We start from the raw sequence: 20,106 nt of genomic DNA on the forward strand, positions 1-20,106 counted from the left end.
TTTCCAAGGTAAAAATCATAATCCCTTTACCTCAAGTTTTCATTCAAGCTCTCAATCTCAAAGTTGGGTCACAATAGCCATAAATTGGGTTTTAGTGGGGGTTTAGGAAACTATTAATTTCTAGCCCATTTTTAGTAAGATTTAGTTTAAGAAATGGTTCTTAGAAGCTAATCCTAAAAGTAACACATTTCTAACATTCTTATATCATTTGTGGGTCACTAAGTACATTTACTTAGCTTGTATTAGTTTATGAAACATATGAGCAAGTTCATGGTAGATTCTCGTTTATGGTGTTTTTAAGCATGAAAAATGACTCCTTGCAACCATATCTACTTACATAAGATTTAAACACCACTTAATGACCTTAAGGGGGACAAATGGGTAGTGTTAAGTTGCATTTTCGTGCAAAAAAACATGGTTTTTTGTAGTGGTATCAGTACTGCATGAATAATACTGATATTGTTCTTCAAATGGTAAAAAGAATAGGGTGTTCTAGCTGAGAGTATCGATAATTATTCTAAGAGTATCAATACTGTCGATACTGTCCCTAGGGCATCGATACTCAAGGGGCAGTATCGATACCATTTTTGGATTTAGGATTATTTAGGATTCCAATAGGATATTTTGGCCAATACTCAAGGGAGTATCGATACTATGGCGAGGGTATCAATGCCCTAGGTAAGAGTATCGATACTCAACTAAATTTTTAAACATCAAAGTCATTTTTTATATCGGTACTCAGGATAGTATTGATGCCCTTACATAGAAGTATCGATACTCCAGATAAGAGTATCAATACTAGACAATTTCCCTAAACATTGAAGCTATTTTCAATATCGATACCCATAAATTGGTATTGATACCCAAGAGATCAGTATCGATAATGTAAATCTAGTATCGATACCCTCATCCCGAGTAGGGTAATGAACGTTTCTCATCTCAATTATATTAGTTCGGGGATACAAGGCCATTTGAACTACATAAATAAGATTTCAAGTGAGAAAAACACTAATGTTTTAATCACACATAGAAACATTATAAATTAGGAAGTCATAAAACTAGCCTTGTTTGATACTCGGGAAACAACCAGGACACTTAGGTTACTCTAGTAGCAAGAAGGTTGTTTGTATGTTTGAACATGTTTCAGTTAGTGCACAAGGCACTTTAATATTGGTCAGCGTAGATGCCCCAAGTACTCATATGTAGTAGGTTGGTTGGGTGGACATTTCTGATGTAGAAATTTCAAATTCCACCTTAGGTAGACTAGAGGGGTGTGTGTCTCTGAGATGTAGCGAAACCCTCCGACCATACCATGGTACCCACCATTGTATGTATGTATAGATTTGAATTTTTTATGCAAATACTTACAACGTTCGAAATTTGTTTCTATGCATAGGTTCGTAGAATGAGCGTTCGATGTGCTTATCATGCAGTTTGCATTATAAACCAACACGAACTTTTGAGTATGCCTTGAATCCTTTTAGAGGGCATGTATGTATATGGACCTTCTCGTACTCGAGTCGTAACTATATTTTGAAACACTCATTTGAAACAATCTTAATATATTTTGGGGATCCCATATTTGTAAACCTAAATACTATTAGTCTTATTTTAAAATTATGATGGATGATTTTCAATTGACCTTTATCATTGTTTAAAAAGAAAATTTTTTGATTAATCACTTCAGTGGTTCGTGCAGCGTACCAATCTATCAGTATTCAAATCGTAGTAGATTAAAACATTACGAAATGTCAGTTGCTTCTAGGTCTATCAAGGTGGTTTTTACTTATAGTTACCACTTTTTTGTTTAGCCTAGGTTGTCGTTGGACATCAAAGACATCATTAATCTAATGGTTGACCACCTTTCATGTAAAACCTTAATTGCTTTAAGGGGAAAAACATCCATAGATGTAAGATAGTAGTTCTGATTGATGAAGATATTAGTCTAAACATATTAGTCTATTTTTATCAGACAAGCATATCTCCATGTAGGAAAATCTTACCCCCAAAAAAAACATACATGTTTACGATATTTGCAATAAATTTTAAGTGACATAATCTACTTTCATGTGAAATTCAACTTGCAAATTCCTTATTCTTATTATAACTTTGAAAAGCTTGCAAATTTTCTGCCAAACATATTAATGGTACGTATCCCCTCGTTTTGAAGTAATTAGGGGGTTAATCAAAATATAGGTAGAGTGTCATTTTAGCTAGAAAAAGATGATGCTATTTGGTGAATGCTGCAACTGAGTGGTGTTTGGAAAATATTAATCCGAGAAATAAAATAATCATAATAAGAAAATATTATTATATAATCAAACAAAGTAAAACAAATAAAGAATTAACATAGAGGAACGATATTGGTTGCTCTTATGTAGACATGAAATCGGACGTGCGACGTCAGATAAATAGAAGATTAAGGTTTATTGAGGCTTGTATGAACAATTTTCTTAAGGCAAATTCGTCATCTCCTCAATGCTTTGAGTAACGTTGGACGTCGGTATCTTAGTATACAACAACAAACGGTCATAAAAGTAAGCACAACCGCAATGATCAGTCGAACACAATCTTGCCTTTTTCTATCACCGGAAAGAACGAATTTGGAAGAAATTTTCTAAGTGCTTTCCCATTCCAAAGTTCTAAACTTGCATATTGTAACTTATGTATTTAAGATTTGTGTCTTAACTAGTCTGTTTATAGAGGAGACAAATGATTGAAAAGCTAATAGGTATAATTGAATCATTTATGACATTAAATTAGGTTTTGTTTTTATTAGTTCCATTTAATGTTTTTATCTCGATTTTTTTCACGTAATTGCCAAACATTGATCATTGTATCATCCTCAGTTTCGTATTGTTATTGTTTCCTTTGTTTCACAGCATTAGTAAGAGTTCCAAATAACCATTGCTACACAACATCTTCAACATCATTAGGGGAGAATTGCGGTCATTTCTTCCATGTTTTCTTTTCTATTTTTTATTTATTTTTGTATGCATTGAGGGCAATGCACATCTCAGGTTTGGGGGTGTGTTACTCAGTTTTTTACGTTGTATTTGCATTTGTCATGTTCATGTTGCAATTTTGTTTGTTCATATTGTCGTTGCATTAGGATTAGGATGTTGTTGTAGTTGATGAAAATTTTAAACTCTTTTTTGATGAAGTTTGATGATGATTTTTTTTAATAGTGAAATGTATGAGGAATGCGTTAGAGTCATGCTAAGTTTAGGATTTTGAGGAAAACTTTAACACAATGGGTGTATGTTTTCAATACTTAGAGACATTAGAAACTGTTGAACTCTGTAAATCTCATGACACTAGTAGTTATCGTACCAAACATTAGAACATTTAAAAAAAATGTTAGAGGTGCCCAACGTTGACTCTAGCATTGATTTAGTTAAAGGATACTAGAGGTGCCTAAAACGGGCTCTAATGCGAAAAAAGAAGAAGAAAAATATTTTTCAAAATTCCAATCTACTAGAGGTACCTAAAATTGGATCTATTAATAAAATGGAAATAAAGGCATATCCTGGAGGTGCCCGACACTGACTCCATTAATGAAATAAAGTGAGGATGACATTTCTATAACATTGAAAAATTAAACAAGTGAGAAAGATCAATTTTTTTTCTAATTTAGCTAAGTATTTATTATATACACCTTGCTTGCACACAATATCACTATGGATTCTGACTTTGGTAAATTGATAATATATTCCTTAATTTGAGATCAATTAATGTTATCACATTTGTGGTAGTAATTTAATAAAAAAAATTATGAGAACTGAAAAAATGAGTTAAAAATCTAAGTTGGCTTGGCAATATTGTTATTTAGCATAATCATTCTTTGCATTGGATTTGCTTGAGGATAAGCAAACACTTAGGTTTAGGGGTGTGATAACTCTTCAAAAGAGTTATTATTTAAAGTCTTTTTACTTAGGTTTATGTTTGCACTTTAGCATATCAGGATCATATCTAGAATGTTTTTAGTTAATTTTGCATTACATGCATTGCTAGAGATGAAAAAGCTACCATTTATTTTCCTTACCGAGATAAAATGATGACCACACGATAAGGGTTACAACGAGAAGGTGGTTGCGCAATGAACAGTTAACTGATGACCTTACCTTGTTGAGAAATGTAATGGAGATGAAGAGATGTGAAGTGAACGACGAGAGACGCATGGCAAAGAAAAGAAAAATAACTGAAACGGATGCACAGACACGACTGCGTAAGGAAATAGGAGAGAGATTTGATGTCTAATAAAAATTGGTAAACTATAGAGTTAGTCCCTAGTTTTCTTAAGGTTTTCAAAATAGGTAGTTTTCTTAGGGTTTTCAAAATAGGCTCTAAAATTTACTTCTTTCACAAAATGGCCATAAGTTTTCCCCTTTTTGTAATTTGGTTACCAAGTTCTATTTAGGGTTTTAAAGGATAAATCCCCAAATTTTAGGGTGTTAGTTTTGGGGGAAAATCGGGGTGTTACAATTCTTTAGTTTTTTTCCATATTGTTTTCATCTTCTCTGTTGTGTTCTTCTTAATTTATTTGGTCTTTCTAATGTTTTTTTTTCTCTCTTTTCAATTCCCCTATCTTCCTTTCCTTACCCTCTATCCACCCCTTCTACATAATTTTTACGGTGATCCCTCATTCAACTCCTTCTCCCACCAAACAAGGTAACAATTGTTTTAATCATAGAAGTGCTAATGTTATGCACCCATAGCCCAACACCTAAAGTGTAACGCCCCATACCAGGTCACGTAGGATGACACGGATACTTGAGCGTACATTAGACTTTGATCTTATCGAGCATACACAAATTACTTAAACATGCATACTAAAGTGGAAGAATTAAAAATAAACATTCATTAGACTACACATAACAACAAGTTAATAAATGTTTAAACTCACGACATTCGTTCAGGTAAAAATATTATAAAAATAATCTTCTCTAATAAAATAGGGTAATTAACCACTTTGCACAATTTCAATCCTTAGTCAATAATACATACATTCAAAGTTACATTAATCATTATTAATTCCTAATTGCTAACATACATAGTCTTAGTTTAATTGAATATCATCTAAGGCCTTACTTGAACATGCATTCTTTAGGGGCTAAAATGTAATTACTCTAAAAGTCTCATACGAACATCATTCAAACAAACAATATTTCCATTTTAAAAAAAAAATCATCATAGTGTGACAAAAAAATCTCTTCGAATTCTAAGTTATAACCAAGTAGTAATTAAAGAATTGTTTTATGGGCAATTTTAAGCATTTATAAACTTTCTAGGGTCAAACTAGGATTTAGGGATACTTAAGACCTTTAATGAATTGAATTTTTTTCATTTTTCATCGAGCAATCAGCGAAGCGATCGATCCTTTTTCACGTGGATCAATCATTTGCAAAACAGTAGGTTTGGGATCGATCATTTGGAGCAAGGGATCAATCCTTCGTATGAAGGGATCAATCTTTTCCCCCATGGGATCGATCCTTTTTCTGGAAAACAATAGAATTTAATATGAACATGCAAAAACGAGTTAACAAACTTCTATGTAATCATCCCTATGGTTTAGATAAATGCATGTAAATGCTCAAACCATTTCATGCACATCATAATACACTTGTAGCATACTTCATAACATCAATAAACACATTTTATTAGGATTTTGCATTGAAAGTCAATTATTGCATAAACAACTTACTTTATCCTAAGTCACTTAACAAATTAGCACATATTCACTCATTTCATGCATCTTAAGGCTCTAACATATTATGATCACTCTATGTAACTAGTCTAGACCATTCAAATTGTTATTAGAGTTCATGGAAACACTTTGAGCATTCTACCTAACATTAAATCCACACAACTAACAAGAACCATAATCATCATCATCAACATATCATGTTAACAAGTAATTCAAAGACCATATTTACCACTATAATATTTACATATACTTGGCATCACAAAATTCAACTAAATCCCAACTAAACTTCCCCACATTGCCTCAAGTTCAACACATGGTTCACATACTCTTATAAAAAGTCAAGTCTTATTTGATTACCATCGGATAACACTTACACACAAACGAACTAGCCTCTAATTATCTGCAAAAATTTGTACAAAGGAGTGTGAGCTTAAAGCCTAGTGAATGCATATACCTTCTATTATAATGCACATAGTAAAATCAATGAAAATACCCTAAATGTTATAGGATTCTTATCAAAACATATCTCAAAACTTTCTTATTCAAATGCAACAAGATTTCTTATATTTAATACCACATTTAGCTTATTTTTCATATTACAACATGCTCAGAAATATTATGATCAATAATGCACACACATTCTCACATGCACGATTACCTCATCCAAAAGTCCACACACACATCACACATAATAAATTTCGCTTAAGACCATTGGCATTTATTCAAAACATAACTTATCAATGGATAAACGGACTCCATATCACTCCTTTTATTTTGGATTCACTTAGGTTCCAACTTCAACATTTCGGAGCAAAGCTCAACGTACCAACCTTACCTCGTATATCATACAATCACACTTTTAAAACATTGAGTACTCATTCCTAGACATTCCTTTCATATCCAAGGTTCCATTAAGAATAATTACCAATTAATTCAAGTTCACCGTAAATAGTTATCAAGTGATGCATAGCATAGATATATACTTATTCATTTCCAAAACATAGTTTTCAAACTAAGGTGGTTGTCATGATCAACCCGAATAGAATAGTGAATTATCTCTACTCATTATTGGACAAAAAAGTGTCTTTACTCATCCATAACTAAATTTATAATAGCTTACAAACATAAGTTGTAAAATCGTATATACATCATAAGGCAACATCATGCTCATGTTTAGTCATGCTTATCATGCTCAAATGTCATCATCATAATATTAATATGATAGAATTCAATGCCAATATAGAAATAGGACTCACTTTTAGTATTTCACTAAGATTCTTACTATCCAAACCCTCGATTAAAGTTACTGATGCTCATTATAAAAGAACGGACAACCACTCACCTAAACTGCTTTTACCACTCTAAATTGATCCAGCTGAAACATCACCGAAAATTAGTGAACCAGTTTTAATCCATCATAGACCCAAGGAACACCTTAGAAATCAGCAAAGTACTTGAAACAAAGCAGAAAAATCTGTTATGAAAACAGAGGGAAGAACAACAAAACTAACGAAAATTTTACCGTTCTTGAACTCAAAACCTTCCACAACTTTAACACAACCTCCTTCAACCTATAACTGATCAGAAGTAACTTAAATCAACTTCTAAACTTTAAATAACCGTCCAAAATCAGTAGCAACAAAGGTGATTCTCGAATTTCAGGAAAACATCAAAACTAAACTTATTTCAAAGAAATCGATGTGAAATCTATTTCCGATTGAAAAAATGATTTAGCGCAATATTAACCTCATCATTTACATCTAATTTATCACAAAAAAACCATCAAATCATTGAAAAAAAGTTAGTTCTTTGATTAATTCTGAAAATCATTTTAACCACTCTAAAATCAACATCTCGATGATAAATATCATAAATCATCTTTAAAATGATCTTTTTAATCTTCGAAGCATAAAAGAACCAAGAAACTAAAGTTTACCTTGCTGAAAAATTGTTGAAGAAGAATGATAAACAAGAAAGGAAAAGGAAACTCCACCACCACGGCAAGGAGGAAGAACAGGAGAAATTGAAAATCAAGTTCAAAAATGAATTGAATCTAAATAAAAATCAGCAAAGGATTTCGAGTAAAAGGAAAATTACATTAAAATCATTTAAATATGGATTAAAACCAAATAAAAGAAATTAAAAATCAAGAAGAGTGTAAAAAATAAAATTCACAATAAAATAAGGAAATAAGGAAAAAAAATATCAACTCTTGGTATAATCACTTCATAAATTTTGATAATTCGAACCTATTTCATTTTAGTCACTAAAATCATACTTTTAAACTTATTCAATTTATTCAATCAATTAACTTAAGTCAAAATCGATAATAATATTATAAAATAGTTCTACTTTAAAATTTTCAAAATTATGATTTTTCCGAAAATCTCAAAAATTTATTGAACTACTGATACGAACTATCAACTCGGATTTTGAGATGTTACATAAAACCCATAGGTGCCCGCCTCACTATGCTTTCTATAAAACGCCTCGCTCTGATCAAGGCGGGCATTCTTTTCATCGCCTCTTTGCGCTTCACGCCTATTAAAAACCCAACTCACTGTTCGTCTACCTTTGAAGTAATCACTTTCGAACCTTCGAATACCTGGAAAGCTTAGGCAAAAAAAGTTCGAACATACTCATGTAGAAGTTCTTAGAACTAACCTGGATTGTAAAAGAAAGATCTCACCAAGTGTTAGCCACTCATCAAAAAACCAATTTTAGTGTTGAACCAAAATAAAACGACCCAAACCCTAATTTAAAGATTAATCCAAGATATTTTCATTCCATCGTTAGCAGAATACTCATTTCCTACCTCGTCGAATACCTGAAAAGCTTAGGCGAAAAAAGTTCGAACATACTCATGTAGAAGTTCTTAGAACTAACCTGGATTGTAAAAGAAAGATCTCACCAAGTGTTAGCCACTCATTAAAAACCAATTTTAGGGTTGAACCAAAATAAAATGACCCAAACCTTAATTTAAAGATTAATCCAAGATATTTTCATTCCATCGTTAGCAGAATACTCATTTCCTACCTCGTCGAATACCTGAAAAGCTTAGGTGAAAAAAGTTCGAACATACTCATGTAGAAGTTCTTAGAACTAACCTGGATTGTAAAAGAAAGATCTCACCAAGTGTTAGCCACTCATCAAAAACCAATTTTAGGGTTGAACCAAAATAAAAAGACCCAAACCCTAATTTAAAGATTAATCCAAGATATTTTCATTCCATCGTTAGCAGAATACTCATTTCCTACCTCGTCGAATACCTGAAAAGCTTAGGCGAAAAAAGTTCGAACATACTCATGTAGAAGTTCTTAGAACTAACCTGGATTGTAAAAGAAAGATCTCACCAAGTGTTAGCCACTCATCAAAAACCAATTTTAGGGTTGAACCAAAATAAAATGACCCAAACCCTAATTTAAAGATTAATCCAAGATATTTTCATTCCATCGTTAGCAGAATACTCATTTCCTACCTCGTCGAATACCTGAAAAGCTTAGGCAAAAAAAGTTCGAACATACTCATGTAGAAGTTCTTAGAACTAACCTGGATTGTAAAAGAAAGATCTCACCAAGTGTTAGCCACTCATTAAAAACCAATTTTAGGGTTGAACCAAAATAAAATGACCCAAACCCTAATTTAAAGATTAATCCAAGATATTTTCATTCCATCGTTAGCAGAATACTCATTTCCTACCTCGTCGAATACCTGAAAAGCTTAGGCGAAAGAAGTTCGAACATACTCATGTAGAAGTTCTTAGAACTAACCTGGATTGTAAAAGAAAGATCTCACCAAGTGTTAGCCACTCATCAAAAACCAATTTTAGGGTTGAACCAAATAAAAGACCCAAACCCTAATTTAAATATTAATCCAAGATATTTTCATTCCATCGTTAGCAGAATACTCATTTCCTACCTCGTCGAATACCTGAAAAGCTTAGGAGAAAAAAGTTCGAACATACTCATGTAGAAGTTCTTAGAACTAACCTGGATTGTAAAAGAAAGATCTCACCAAGTGTTAGCCACTCATCAAAAACCAATTTTAGGGTTGAACCAAAATAAAATGACCTAAACCCTAATTTAAAGATTAATCCAAGATATTTTCATTCCATCGTTAGCAGAATACTCATTTCCTACCTCGTCGAATACCTGAAAAGCTTAGGCAAAAAAGTTCGAACATACTCATGTAGAAGTTCTTAGAACTAACCTGGATTGTAAAAGAAAGATCTCACCAAGTGTTAGCCTCATCAAAAACCAATTTTAGGGTTGAACCAAAATAAAATGACCCAAACCCTAATTTAAAGATTAATCCAAGATATTTTCATTCCATCGTTAGCAGAATACCATTTCCTACCTCGTCGAATACCTGAAAAGCTTAGGCGAAAAAAGTTCAACATACTCATGTAGAAGTTCTTAGAACTAACCTGGATTGTAAAAGAAAGATCTCACCAAGCGTTAGCCACTCATCAAAAACCAATTTTAGGGTTGAACCAAAATAAAATGACCCAAACCCTAATTTAAAGATTAATCCAAGATATTTCATTCCATCGTTAGCAGAATACTCATTTTCTACCTCGTCGAATACCTGAAAGCTTAGGCGAAAAAAGTTCGAACATACTCATGTAGAAGTTCTTAGAATAACCTGGATTTAAAAGAAAGATCTCACCAAGTGTTAGCCACTCATCAAAAACCAATTTTAGGGTTGAACCAAAATAAAACCCAAACCCTAATTTAAAGATTAATCCAAGATATTTGCATTCCATCGTTAGCAGAATACTCATTTCCTACCTCGTCGAATACCTGAAAAGCTTAGGCGAAAAAATTCGAACATACTCATGTAGAGTTCTTAAACTAACCTGGATTGTAAAAGAAAGATCTCACCAAGTGTTAGCCTCATCAAAAACCAATTTTAGGGTGAACCAAAATAAAACCCCAAACCCTAATTTAAAGATTAATCCAAGATATTTTCATTCCATCGTTAGCAGAATACTCATTTCCTACCTCGTCGAATACCTGAAAAGCTTAGGCGAAAAAAGTTCGAACATACTCATGTAGAAGTTCTTAGAACTAACCTGGATTGTAAAAGAAATATCTCACCAAGTGTTAGTCTCATCAAAAACCAATTTTAGGGTTGAACCAAAATAAAATGATCCCAAACCCTAATTTAAAGATTAATCCAAGATATTTTCATTCCATCGTTAGCAGAATACCATTTCCTACTCGTCGAATACCTGAAAAGCTTAGGCGAAAAAAGTTCGAACATACTCATGTAGAAGTTCTTAGAACTAACCTGGATTGTAAAAGAAATATCTCACCAAGTGTTAGCCACTCATTAAAAACCAATTTTAGGGTTGAACCAAAAGAAAACGACCCATACCCTAATTTAAAGATTAATCCAAGGTATTTACATTCCATCGTTACAAGAATACTCATTTCCTACCTATTTTTTTGAAAAGGTAAGTAAAAGGGTGGTTTCTCATTCCCAATGCAGATTGAATAGCCGATTATATCCTTTTATTACATTGGTAGTTGCAACAGATGAAAGGAATCTCTATGCCATCAATCAACACACAAGAAAAGTAAGAAAATAAGGACAAAATTAAAGAAAAAAATCATCAGCCAAAAGCCACTCCAAATGGATCAAATTTAAGGAGACCTCCTGATTTTGAATTGTGTATATTTTCTGATGCTTTAATGTGAGTACGACTATGAACTTATTAAGTTCTCAATAGCCTTTTTCGAGACCATTTAATTGAAATAAGTTATTTACATTTGAGAAGTTTCATGAAGCTTATTCGAGTTTAATCTAGGTTGTTTAAACTAATGTCAAATTTATGAAAGTCTATTTCTATCCAAAATAAGAACATCCACCATCGTACTGATGTAACGACAACCAATAAAGATCCGGAGAAATTTCCTAGTGGACCCATAATTCATGCCACGGCAAAAAGGTTTCAAGAAACCATGAAAATGTGTTTTATTTGAGCTGAAACTTGAAAGTTGGAACACCAAATCCGATAGGGGCATTGCAATCTTCTACTTGTGCAAGAGTTTGTATGAGCATTCATAAATTGCATGTTTTTTTACATGGTAGTTTATTTATTGCACATGAATAAAATAAACATGCTAGTTCGTTTAAGCATGTTAGATCATTAAAGCATGTTTAATTCATTTAAGCATGTTAATTCATTTCAAGCATATTAGTTCATTTAGGCATATTAATTTTAAATATGATGGTTCGTTTAAGTATGTCAATTCATTTAATTAAATTGGTTCATTTAATTAAAACGTTCTTTCAAATTTGCATGGCATTTTATTTCATTCTTATATTTTAGTAAGCATGAAGGTTTTCTATAGGTATGTACAGATGCACTTTCGGTTGAGTATGAAACTTAGATCAAAAGGGATTGTTTGAATTCTTTAAGGATGACAAGCATTCAAGGATTTCATTATCACCATTTAAAAAAGACCTTTCGGATTCTAAAAGAAAGAAAGCATTGAATGACTTTGTTATTCATCTATTCACATTAAAGGAAAATAAACTAGCTGAAATATCAAAGGATACGCCCTTATGGACGCATGGATATTTACATTTATCCTTAAGATGTCTACATTCATCCTACAACTCATCTTAGGAAACCAAACTTCGGAAGCTCAAAGGTTTTTTCATGTGGACAAATAAGTGTCTATATTCAACTTAGAATTATCCCATTCATCCTAGAATTTCATCTAAACTATTCATCACCAAGAAGAAGGAATGACAAGGTATTAGGAGTCTTCGTACCATTAAGGTGAAGACTTAATTCTTTGTTGTGACTTTCAACTCCAGTCTTAAACATTATAAATAGGCATCATTCTTTCTCATTTTAAGTACAACTTTAATTTATAAAATCATTTGAGTGTTTTCTTTCCAAGATTTTCAGTAACTTTATCAGCTTTCAAACTTAGTTTTGTGACACGTCTATTCCATTTGTTATATAGTTGGTTCATAATTCTTTATAATTGGAGGTCACTATCCATCCACCATATCTTTTCATCCCATTTTGTTATATCATTAGTTCTTAGTTTTTTATAATTAGTGTATCACAATCCGTTGTCTTTCACATGGGTTCGAGAACTTGTAAAGTTTGGATCTTCACTCTTCTTAATGTTAATTCTTTTTTGTTCTCCCGCCAACCTTAACTTACACCACCCTTATTCCATAACCATTATTTCCATCATCTTCTATATCTCTCTCATCAAATTTATCATCTCGTCATTTAAATCTCGTCTCTACCATTTACAAGTCATATCTATTTTCTTTTGAATTTAACCTTTTTTATCAGAACTTATTAAAATCACAACCGGACAAATCGCACATATAATTTGACAATCTTCATTCTTCACAATCAAATTCATATCATACTTCCACAATATATCTGACAATCTTCACAATCGAATTCATATCATACTTCCACAAGATTGAGACGATTTCTTGTTGTTCATCATGTAGAAGATATCTTCTCAATTTATCGCATTTTCTTAGATACCCCATTGTCCGATTACAGTTGACTCTGCAGTAAGCCGGTCTTTCTAGCACAAAACCGAACAGCTAGGAGGTGACTTGCTCATAAGGTAGGCGGCAAGCAATTTCTTGTTAATTCTAGATTCTCAATCTGCATAGTTTAAGATATTAATTTATTTGAAAAGCAGACTGCACTATGCCTGATGAACTTGGATGTGAAACTCTGGCATGTTTGTGGTTTCCAGAACAGATGTGTGGATACCTTAAGCCCAAAAGGGGTGCAATTTATGTTAGGTACTTCTACTATCAAGATTCTTTTCCTGTCCTTTTTTTATACATAAAGAGCTCTTTACATGCCAAGATTTGTTCGTACAGTCGCATTATATTCATATATATATATATATATATCATCAGAGGTATTCACTAGCTGAAGCTCCCAGCTTTTGCTATATTCTATGTATAATAAACCTTGAGAGCTACACAATGTACAGTGTTCTTTCTTCCTACAAGGTAAGCAACAACATTATTTTCGTACAGTTCTTACCTGTCTAAGAAGATATGTAGAAGAACCATGGCCATTAGAAATCACGGGAAGATTAAAGCAAGGGGAAAGCTTCACACACAGATTCTGTTAGCTTACATGTCCCTATACCGACTTAAGACGGGTGCAGAGACTGAGCAGCAATTCTCCTTTCTGAAAATAATGCAAAATCAGTGTTAAAAGGACTTCAACGTATGTAAGTCAAGTTTGGAAGAAAAGAGTCAATAACTTTTGTATCGAGCTACTGCTATAGTAAGAAACCACGAAAGACAAGGAAGAATCCGAACCTCCAGCACAACCAGTTCTCTACACGCACAACAATATGCTTCCCATAAGTGTACTTCTTCAATGCGTTTAAATGGACCTTAATTCGAGAAAGGATCAGCCCCCGTTGCTGGTCATCACAAGTCTCTAGCACTTTCTGTACAACGTAGTTCGCAAACTGATCTTTCATCATTGCCTGGGATGGACAAATAGCTCAGTAGAAATGAGATGGATGCCATGAAATTCTACCGGAACTATCTCCAGAGACGATTAACAAAAGCTAAATCCTGAGCACACTGCAATCAATATATATATATATATATAGCACATGATATGTAAAATTTTAAGAGTTTTCTTAAACTTTATTAACATTCATACGTGTATGATGGTTGATCCCAGAAGCAAAATGCACCTAAAGTATGATACGAGTGTATGCACACTTTCTCTCCAACAAAAAAGATTGCCATAATCAGCCAAACCAAATTAAAAATAAAGGCATCGTGGTTCATGACTTTTCTCCATTGATACGAAGAAAGGTAAAGTATTTTCGGCATTTTTCTTTTCAAACACGAGAAGACTTAAAACCGGATAGTATTTCTGTTCACAAAATATATCTGCAGAAAATACAAACCTGAAGAGGCTCATTCTCATCAGTAGAACCAAGCATTTCATTCACCAATAGCTGACGCTCAGCAGGACCACCAAAAGTTAAGCACTTCTCGACAACATTAGATGCAAACTTCTGCTGACTCATCTGGACAATCTTTCCAGCTAGCTCCTTAATTATGATTGAGCGCTCATGAGGTTTTCCATGCTCCAGTACATGCTGTAGATGTCATTTAATGCATCACTTAGTACAACGAATACAATAGAAATGTTTAGTAATGTAAATCAACAAATTTCAAGTATAAACTGTAGAAAACTAAGCAAATACAACAACAATTGTGGACAGTATTTTAATAGACATGAATGCAAAAGAGTGAAGACCCAAAGCAGATTCAGTAGATTCCTTCAGCACCAACAGATCCAAAAAAGAATGACAAACCTGGACAACGTAATTGCCATACTGGTCTTGCGCCAACAGACTGACGGATCCTAAAATCTCATCCATAACCTTACTTTGTGTTTTGGGGTCCTTGCAGTGCTCCAACATTCTCTGCACAAGTAGAAATAATAATACAGAACACACATTGCTCATTTACATGGAACGGTTCTAGTGGTCTCTCTATATATATAATATATATATATATATACAAGTACTGAACCTGTATAACTCGGCACCCATATGATGTGGAAAGTGTCACAACTTGATCAAAAAATGCAGTGACTATGAATTGAATGTTTTCCTCCGGAACACATTCGATACATTTCTGGACCACATGGTTGCCATTTTGATCTCGTACACACCGCATAACACTACCATCAAGCTCATTAACCATGCTAATCTTCTGATCCAGACGACAACCTATGGCCTTGAATGATAAACAAAGCATAGACATAATTGTCAGAATGTTGGGCGGTATTCTTCGAGTAATAGCATGAGTGCTTTTAGGAAATCCATATAAAAACCAGGATAAGGTGATAACAAAATTCAGCACAACTACCGTGATTGAAGCATAGTTAGCACATGTTTACAAAATAAACATTAGAAAAAAGGATATAGAATTTTTATATAAATGGTTAGCATAGCGTAACCAACGTGGACTTTTTCACTTAATCAATTAAAAAATTGGGCTGATCATTTTGAAAAGAAACAGCAAAACAATCATGATGAAGCTTGATCAGTAAAAAGGATCAACAGCAGAAGTTCAACAGGCAACTCAATGATTAGGAAATAAAGTGTGGAAGAATAGCAACCATATACCTTTTGAATCACTCGACAACCATACATTTGAAGACTGAGTGTTAAAACTTGACCTAAAAGCTTGCAAGCAAGTTCTCTTCTCTGAGCTGGAAGTCCATGTTCAAAAAACTGTACGTAGATGCGAATTTACTGGGTAAATAAAGCATTAAACATACTACTAAGCAGTATAAAGACTAAGAAGTAGATACCTTTTGAATGACATAATTACCAAACACATCAGTCATCAAAGCAAGAGATTGAGGCATGATTTCCTCATAAACCATATTTATCTCTTCAGTTGTAGCTGTTTCAAGTTTTTGCTGAATAAAACGGCTGCCATACTGATCCACACTACTCATAAGAAGAATAAAAATGTCAGGGCGACAATATGCAACATAAAACATGATTTAAGTTAACATACCTGAACTCAACAACATGACCCGAAATTTCTGAAAGTTCAAAACATTTTGTTTTATTGCTCTTAAACTCTTCAAGTAGGGAGGAGGCGAAGCTCTCAGACAGGTTATATCCTGCATATTCAGCGACACTCCCAGCAAGATTCCTTGTCCCAGAAGGAAACCGCATATTCAGGTCACTGTATCTGATCGGACTGCCAAGTCCAACTGGAGAGTTTGGAATACTAGTATTTGCTAAGGGGCTTCCAGGATATGACATGCCAGCTCCAAATGTGGAATTTTCATAAAAACCATGAAGATTAGAACTACCAGATTTAGCACCCAATGGAACACCATACTGAGATTTCTGTGGTGATAGCAAAGCCCCGAAATATGCCTTTTGCAGCTCAATCAAGTTCATGTAGGAGTCACCAAGGAAGTTCCTATCCATAGAGGGATCATTAAAAGGTGCAAGCTGTGCTGCAGCATAATCAGATGTCCTCAAATACTGAAGATACATTGGATCAACATAAGGTGCAGGCACAGCATTCCCAGCTATTCGGCCTCCAGCTCTACCAAGATTATGTGACTCAGATGCAGGATTTGAAATGTTCTGTCCAGAACCCAAGCTTCCCCCAAACACTCTGGAGTCCATTCCAGGGACTGGTATAGCTGATGCACCTGGCAGATTGCCAGTTCCAAGTTGGCTAGCCATCATAAAGGCCAAATCAGGATTTAAAGAATAGCCACTTAATCCATAGTTTGAAAATGATGAATTTGCACCACCATGCAGAAACTGAGTAGGTATGCTGCTTCCGCCATTGAGAGTGGAAGTAGGAGATCCTTTCAAGTAAAAATTGTTTGAGGATGCAGAAGATTTCTGAAACTCAGCTTGCCTATTACTCTTACCTGAAGGCACATCTAAATGCCCAGATTCAGCCTTCTTCAAGTATGTCTGCTGTTTGATATAATTCTGACCATCATGCAAACCCAAAAAATGATTCTGGTGAGTTTCAGCATCTTGTTCACTCTGGGATGGCAACTGATTATCTACATCTGGTGCACCATTTGATGACAGAGTCATAACTGATAAAGCAACTGCCAGATCTGCAGACTCATTGACACCAGATGTAACACCACCAAACGTGCTTGGACTATTCATGTTTCTTTTATCCGAGTTACCGACTCTGCCTCCACCAATTGGTGTCAAACAAGGACTGGGAGCCCTAGCAACAAGTTGGGGATCAGGAGTTGTACTCCTAGACAAGGAAGCCCCTACTGCAGTAGCATAAGTGTATGAAGAAGGTGGAGCAACGGCATGGACAGCAGACGAACTTTGAACACTCACACTTGACCTTAAAGCATCTGCAGAAGCCAGTTCATGCCGTAAATGAGCCAGATCAGATTCAGCAGAACCTAAATTCTCAAAGTTCTCATCAAAAGCATTTCGACTACCAGGACGAGACGGTATCCTTGTAACAGGAGCAGAGTAACCCAGATCAGCCTGCAAATATGTTAAACATTAACTCACTGCAGCAGCCAAGAAAAGAAGTTCCAGAAGTTTTTCAAGTATGAACAATAAGAAATTAGGGTTCAAGTTAAGGAAGATTAAAAACTTAAAACTTCAAAGGAGAATGATTTTGAGGAGTGCTTTGAAGTAGTCTATGATACATTATAAACAAGCTACCTACACGTGAACAAGAAGAAATTATGATTAAAAATATGCTTACTAAGTTTTACACGTAGTAATATAACTACCTTAGGATTAGGAATCAGTAGAATAAAAAATACTTGTATGTCACACAAATGATCATTTTGCAAATACATGAAAATAAAAATCTCGAAACAACTCGAACATAAATGCTAACCACAGACTTTAAAGAATTGACCCATGAAACTATAAGATCAACCACATTGACTGCTGAAAATTAGATAAAGAACGAATGCTAAAGAAACAATTACCAGTTTCAGCATCAAAAAGCAAAGACCAAACAAAATTTAATAAAAAAAAACTTTGAACAAAGGGCATCCATGATTAGACATCAAACCTGAAAAATTTCAGCGAGGCTTTTCTGTTTGCTTCCAAGTCCTACAGCAGACAAACCAATCAGTCCATCACCACCCCAGTTTGCTGATCTATGCACATTATCTGCATCTACTTTATTCTCTTGTTTCCTGGCATCAAACCCTGGTGGCATTGAAAACATCGATCGACTGATACCATTATCGTACCGATTCACTTTCCTCCTATCTCCAATCCCACCTATCACTGAATTCCCTCCTTTCAACCTCTGGGCAAACTTCCAATCCTCCTTGGAAAGTAAAGGAGGTGGGAGCCTTGGGTTGAGATTCACGTTTGAGTAATAGTATGAATGATAAGCTGGATCAGACCTTAGCTCTTCCTCAGATGCAAAACCATTTCCATTTTTAGCTCCTACAAGAGCTGAAAAAGCGGTAGCCCCACTACCACCACCAGCAGCAGCAATAGTAGCTCCACCCCCAAACAACCCGCCAACTGCACTAAGTGAACCCTCCACGGTAGGAGGTGCAGAGCCACTTCTATACAAGTTTAGCTCTCGTTCGAGATCATCAGCGTCTTGCTTTCTCCGCTGTTCTCTGAAAAATAACCCCATCTCCGACTCCATATCTCCAAATGATCCTTCACCACTTCCTACCATTGGTCTCCTACCCAATCCAGATAACATTCTTAAATTCCTAAATGATCATTAAGTTTTAACAATATTCCCAAAATCAATTATCGGATACTAACTTTTCCACTGTAATACACCTAAAATCCATATTTACAAACTCCAAATATGCTAATTTCAAGCTACCAAATGGGTGAAAGGTCAAAACTTTTATCACCCCAAACTCATAAACACAAAAACCCAAACTAATATTTTTCTTCAATTTTTGCTATCATAAAATTGATCAACAAAAAACATATAAGAGCATCATGTTTACCAAGTAAAACCAAAAACAACAAGAATTAAAAATATAGTAACATAGCTAGGGGAGGAAGCTTTGTTTTTGAAGCAGAGATCAAAGATGAGAGTGAAAAGAAGCTTGGAATATATGGAGAAAGAGTTTACGGCTAAGAACAAATCCGGCGGCTATTGGTTCTTATAATAACCATTTTAGGGTTTTTACTTTTTACAATTAAGGGAGGCTGGAATAAATACCGAGAGAGAGAGTAACATGATAAAAGAGACTTCTTTTAATTTTTCTTTTGCTTTGGGATTGTAGTATTTTTGGAAATTAATGCCAGTATTGTGTATTTCCTACAAATCAGGGATAATACATCAGATGATAACCGAATTACGTCAGTGAAAACTTTTTATTTTTGTTCATCTTGTATTCCAGAAACAACAATCTGCTGCAACTGACACCTTAACACTTTAGATTCACTATAAGTTATTTTGTCTTGTATTTTTACAATTTATGGTTTATTTCTGTAATTTTTTCTTAATATCTAAAATTATTCAATTTTCAAATTACAATTTACATACACTACAGGTAAAATCTTTAAATATCTAGACTTTATTACTCCTTCCGTTACTTTTATTTCTACATGGTTTTTTTTTTTTGAAACTTTTTTGTTTTTCATACATTTTTAACTTCTTTAGATTTTTTGCTCTGGATTTTTTTCCCAATCTTTACTTAGTTTTCTTTTTGTTTGATGGATATGGGAAATAAAGTAACTTTTTTTATAAGAATGAGGGGTCTCTTTAAAAAAAAACCTTTTATATTTTTCAACCTTCAAAAGGAGGCCGATTGATAGCCAAAAAGCAAAAAGAGTGCTTCAAATTCATTCAAATTTAAAGTATGCACACCGATTAATGTGGCAGAG

General features: G+C 34.0%; 1 protein-coding gene and 1 long non-coding RNA gene across 2 annotated transcripts in view; one reads left to right on the forward strand and one right to left on the reverse strand.

The window, feature by feature from the left end:
• Positions 1-13,848, forward strand: part of LOC120180380 — a 79,523-nt gene extending 65,675 nt beyond the window's left edge. The window contains exon 3 of the long non-coding RNA XR_005521682.1: positions 13,729-13,848. This is a non-coding gene — a long non-coding RNA (uncharacterized LOC120180380). The remainder of the gene's footprint in view (positions 1-13,728) is intronic.
• LOC120180332 (pumilio homolog 3-like) lies at positions 13,545-19,383 on the reverse strand. Its single transcript, XM_039185681.1, has 7 exons — positions 18,305-19,383; positions 16,283-17,760; positions 16,071-16,212; positions 15,883-15,990; positions 14,650-14,844; positions 14,042-14,214; positions 13,545-13,907 (listed from the first exon to the last, which is right to left on the reverse strand). Exons 1-7 carry the CDS (start codon positions 18,959-18,961, stop codon positions 13,850-13,852), a joined length of 2,811 nt encoding a protein of 936 aa, XP_039041612.1. The 5' UTR covers positions 18,962-19,383; the 3' UTR covers positions 13,545-13,849.
• Between the last annotated feature and the right edge of the window lie 723 nt (positions 19,384-20,106).

Source organism: Hibiscus syriacus, unplaced genomic scaffold, assembly GCF_006381635.1.
Source record: "Hibiscus syriacus cultivar Baekdansim isolate YM2019G1 unplaced genomic scaffold, ASM638163v2 tig00003715_pilon, whole genome shotgun sequence".
NCBI classification, from domain to species: domain Eukaryota; kingdom Viridiplantae; phylum Streptophyta; class Magnoliopsida; order Malvales; family Malvaceae; genus Hibiscus; species Hibiscus syriacus.

Bases quoted from the DNA above. Each gene is read 5' to 3' on its own strand.
- LOC120180332 (XM_039185681.1), bottom strand. From the start codon at position 18,961: ATGTTATCTGGATTGGGTAGGAGACCAATGGTAGGAAGTGGTGAAGGA. The intron at 14,845-15,882 runs GTATATGGTTGC...TGACATCTACAG, and splicing joins GTTGTCGAGTGATTCAAAAG to CATGTACTGGAGCATGGAAA. The intron at 14,215-14,649 runs GTTTGTATTTTC...TGTCCATCCCAG, and splicing joins ATGAGAATGAGCCTCTTCAG to GCAATGATGAAAGATCAGTT.